The following is a 4,910-nucleotide window of genomic DNA, read 5'->3' as shown; positions in this document are numbered from 1 at the left end:
TCTCTCTCTCTCTCTCTGTGTCAAATACATCAATTTTTTAAAATCTTTAAAAAATAATAAAATTGGGACGCCTGGGTGGCTCAGTTGGTTGGACGACTGCCTTCGGCTCAGGTCATGATCCCGGAGTCCCGGGATCGAGTCCTGCATCGGGCTCCCAGCTGCATGGGGAGTCTGCTTCTCCCTCTGACCTTCTCCTCGCTCATGCTCTCTCTGTTTCTCTCTCTCAAATAAATAAATAAATTCTTTAAAAAAATAATAATAATAAAATTAAGGGAAACAGAATCTTCTCATAGCCTTAAAATGTTTCATCCCAAACATTTCTCAATTACTACACTTTTAACCTATGTCCACAAATTCTTCTAAAATGCTCCCTTTCCAAAAGGTCAAGATTAATTCCTCTGTCTTGGTGGGAGGCTGGAAATGTTTTCTGGCCCCGAGTCATGGTTTCAAAGTCTGTTTGGTTTGTGAAAATTCTTCCAGGTGTCCCCTTATGATGGGTGCATTTTTCCTTAGGTGTAGTCCCACTTTGATCAAAATTTCAAATTGTTAGACTACAAAAGGAAATCAAAAAAGGAAAGAAAAAGAAACAAAGAACTATTTGTCTCAGGCAACACCCCCCTGTGAGTGTTAGAATTGTACTGAAAAGCAAAGTAGTGATGACTGATGGCAGGATGGTGGCTACCTCTGGGGAGAGGGCGGGGTTGTGAGCAGAGAGGATACGCAGCAGGGGGTATCTATGCTCCTGGCCACTTCCTACTTCCGGACCTGAGTGATGCTATCGTAGGTGTCCTGTTTATGATTCCTTAAATTTTACGTTCTTGTGGTGTCCTGGAGCCAGCTGACTCCAACCTGTGAGAACTGATGGTTAACTTTTCAGGACTTTGGTGACCACACTGACATCCCATTGATAGCTTGAAATTGACCAGAAATCAACAACTGCTACAAATCAGGGTCTTTTTTTTTTTTTTTTGGGTCTGGAGAACCCAGTTGTAAACGTTTCCCAGCACATCACAGCTTCTCTATGTATATTAATTAAGCATTTAAAAATTATTATTATCATTTTTTAATTTTTTTTAAAAAAGATTTTATTTATTTACTTGACAAAGAGAGACACAGCAAGGGAGGGAACACAAGCAAGGGCATAGAGAGAGGTAGAAGCAGGCTTCACTGAGCAGGGAGTCCAATGCAGGGCTCTAATCCCAGACCCTGGGATCATGACCTGAGCCGAAGGCAGATGCTTAACAATTGAGCCACCCAGGCACCCCAAAATTATTATTTTTTAATTGTGGTAGAAATACACATAAAATTTGCCATCTTAACCATTTTTAAAACCCAGTGACATCAAGCACATTCACCATCCATCTCTAGAACTCTTTTCATCTTGCAAAATTGAAACTCTGTCTCCATAATAGTATTTTTTAATCCTTAAAACTTTCCGTTAGAGGGCATGGATTCTGGAGCCAGATGGCTCTTTTGGAATCTGCATCTCAACTCCCTGCCCTCCTTACTAGCTGAGCCTGGGCACCTTCTAGCACCACTCTGTGCCTCGGTTTCCTTGCCTGTAATATGGGAATAATCTTAATTCTAATCTCCGAGTCCAGTGGCTCTCAAAAGCATGGTTTCTGGACCACCACAGCACAAGCAAGGACTGGAAATGTGTTGCAAATGCAGATTCTCAGATGCTCTGTAAATAGGGCCCAAGAGGTTAAAGCCCTCTTTTAAAATAGGGTTTTAACAAGCCCTCCAGGAGATTATGAGGCTTGCTCAAATTTGAGAACCATATCAGAGGTTATTGGGAGAATCGAATAGATATAAAATACTTTGAGAGGTGCCTGGCCTTGCAGCACAGCCCATACTTTGGAAATGCTCATTATCATTGTTGATATTATTCATAGAGGAGGTCCTGCCCTATGGGGGGGGTGTCTGGCTGTGTCCTGTCTTCCAGTGTGGTGGGGTCTGGATTCCTGGTCTCTGCTGAACTGAGACCTTCTCGCCCTCTCCGTTGAAGATGACAGCTGGACCACGTCACTCCATCCATGGTTAAAGGTTATCGCTCGGTCCTGGAAACGGGAAAGGTCGGAGTGGGGGGGGCCATGCCCGCATCCCCTCTGCTGAAGGAGATAAAGGAGGTCCCTTGCCTTCTCCATGACGGGTGGGGGGAGCCAGGATGTATAAATTGGGGGGCCAGGAGGCAGCAAAGACACAGACACCCAGGGAAGTGCCTCGCTGTGCCCCAGAGTCACAGGTGTCCTGTCCAGCATGGCCAAGCGCCCGCTGCTGCTGCTGCTGCTAACTGTGTGGGTGCTGGCTGGGGAGCTGTGGCTGACGTCTGAGGCCCGAGCATCGCCCTACGGGGTGAAGCTCTGCGGCAGGGAATTCATCCGGGCAGTCATCTTCACCTGCGGAGGCTCCCGGTGGAGACGGTCGGACATCCTGGCCTCTGAAGCTACAGGTGAGGCTGCGAAGGGAGGGTGTGGGGGCAGGGGGTGGGTGGACAGTGGATGGAACACGGGATGGTCCAAAGAGCCAGGGACGGGGCAGAAGGGTTCTGTCCTACTACATGCAACTGGGGAAACTTGCCCAGGCCTCAAAGCTGGGCAGAGGTGAGGGGAGCCAGTTAGCGGAGCTGGGATCGGGGAGGCAAGCCATCCACACCCTCTAGTCATCACAGAACTCACTGCTATTTCTGGAGCATCTGCCCAGTGTGAGCCTACCCTAAGGAAGAAGGCTGCTGCTTGCACAACTCCTAGGATGGGGGATGGGGGTGTGAGGTGAGACACCATTTAGAAACCCACATTGAAGTGCCTTCTAGCCTCTGAGGAAGATAGCAGGGGGCTACACAAGGCCAGATTTTGCCACCTAGCAGGTGACTCTCCTAACGAGTTGATTACCCTCTCGGAGCCCCTTTTATCTGAAAATAGGAGGCACAGACTGTAAATCTCCCAGGATGGTTAAGTGACGACACTGAGTCCAAAGCAGATTCGGACACCATCTAAACCGGGTGGGGGGTCTCCGTCAGAGCTCAAGCGGGGGGCGTGGGGCCTTGTTTCATGAGGGGCAGGAGCTGGAAGACACACTGCCTGGGTTCAAGTAACAGCCCTACAACTTCATAGCTGGGTTTTCTTGTGTTAAGATAGTCCACCAGATGGTGTCTCAGGGTTCTCGTCTGGAAACTGGGGATGATAACAGCTGCACCCACCTCATGGGGTTGTGAGGAATAAAGGAGTTAATCCACTAAATCCTTTAAAGTAGTGTCTGGCACACAGTAGGTGCTCAATAAATGATCAGTGCTATTTTTAAGTGCTTCTCATATGCCAGACACTGTTCGAGGCTTTTCTATGGGTATTAATGATCTCATCTACTCCATATAAAACTCTAGAAGACAGGAGTTACTACTACCCCCACTTTGCAGAGGAAACCGAGAGTCAGAGAAGTAAATTCATTTGCTCAGGATTGTAACTCAGAGAGACTGGATGGGTGCTTAGCTCTGCTCCCAAACACACGTTCTTTTTTTTTTTTTTAAGCACCCCATTTTATTATTTTTTAAATTTAGATTTATTTAGTTATTCACCGAGTGAGGCTTGACCCATGACCCTGAGATCATGACCTGAGCCAGAATCAAGAGCTGGATGCTTAACTGATGGGAGCCATCCAGGTGCCCCCCAAAACATATGTTCTTAACCATCAGTTTCTCAATAAATAAAGAGTAGGAGAAGAGAAATGGCAAGAGAGGAAAGGCAAGCTCGGTGAGGTTGAATAATTTGCCCATCAAACCTGGAACCCAGGCCTGAATAGAATAAAACTTTGGGCTGTGAGGCTGCATCACAAGAATCCAAGTAGCTAGGCCAGCCAGACTGTGCGTTTGACAGAAGCTGAGTCCCAAGCACTAACTCTTTTCATCTTCCCACTTCCCAGATGCAGACTCGGACACAGACAGTGAGGGGGATGAGGCAGTAGCCTCCAGCGAGTGGCTGGCCCGGACCAAGAACCCCCTGGCTTTCTATGGGAGCGAACCCGGCTGGCAGGGAGCTCCGGGGGCTCTGCGCGGTGGCCGCGATGTCGTGGCAGGTCTCTCCAGCAGCTGCTGCAAGTGGGGGTGCAGTAAGAGTGACATCAGCAGCCTCTGCTAGACCAGAGACCGGGCGGCCAGGGGCCCTGGGTCCAGCAGGGCACCCACCTCTGGCCTCTCATGCATTCATTCATCAGCAAGTCAGGTCAGGTGCTTGCACTTGGACACAGTCACCCCTAAATGACCCTGACCTTTGACCAGCCTATCCTGACCCTGAGCAAACTGCACCTACCTGGCCAAATGGGAACCTCTGACCCTGACCTCTCCCCAGACCATATCACCTCTTTGCCTAGCCTGCACTGTTCTCTGCTGCTGTGGTGCCCCGACTCTACCCCAACCGATCTACCCCCATCCAGACCTTTGCCCACACTGATTCTCTTGCCCCAACTGTGGCCACCGTCTCCTGACCAGAGCAACTTATGCTCCTGCTCCAGATCCCAGCCGATGCCCACTCCTTTCACCCTGCCTTCCTTCCTACCCCTCCCCGTCCACCTGCTGGGGTTCTCAGGCTGGAGACCCTAGAGCTGGTGGTGGGAGCCCTGGGTTCCTTCACATCCTGGGGTGGGAGTCTGGGTGGGAGGACGGATCAGAACCTTCTTCAACCCCCAAAATAAAAGTTCCAAAGGACTTTGCGGCGGCGTGCCTGTGTGTGTCACGGGGAGGGAGGATGCCGCGCTCGTCTCGGCAGTGCTCGGCGGCGCCCTGCAGCGAGCCCCGGGCCGTCCCCCCTCCCCCCTTCCGCGGCCGCAGCCGGCGCGGCGGGGGACTTTCCGCCTGGGAGGGAAGGGGCGGGGTCCCGGAGCGCAAGGTGCGGAGGCGGCTGGGAGCTGAGCGACGCTTC

General features: G+C 50.5%; 1 protein-coding gene across 1 annotated transcript; it reads left to right on the top strand.

Annotated features, from left to right (window-relative positions):
• The first annotated feature begins 2,219 nt into the window (after positions 1-2,219).
• Positions 2,220-4,538, top strand: RLN3 (relaxin 3). The gene is made up of 2 exons (XM_082734888.1): positions 2,220-2,452; positions 3,916-4,538. Exons 1-2 carry the CDS (start codon positions 2,260-2,262, stop codon positions 4,128-4,130), a joined length of 408 nt encoding a protein of 135 aa, XP_082591014.1. The 5' UTR covers positions 2,220-2,259; the 3' UTR covers positions 4,131-4,538.
• The last annotated feature ends 372 nt before the right edge of the window (positions 4,539-4,910 follow it).

The sequence above is a fragment of the Mustela nivalis genome (genome assembly GCF_964662115.1).
Source record: "Mustela nivalis genome assembly, chromosome: 1".
Classification (NCBI taxonomy): Eukaryota; Metazoa; Chordata; class Mammalia; order Carnivora; family Mustelidae; genus Mustela; species Mustela nivalis.
Note: the sequence above shows the minus strand (reverse complement) of the source record. Positions and strands in the feature narration are given on the sequence as shown.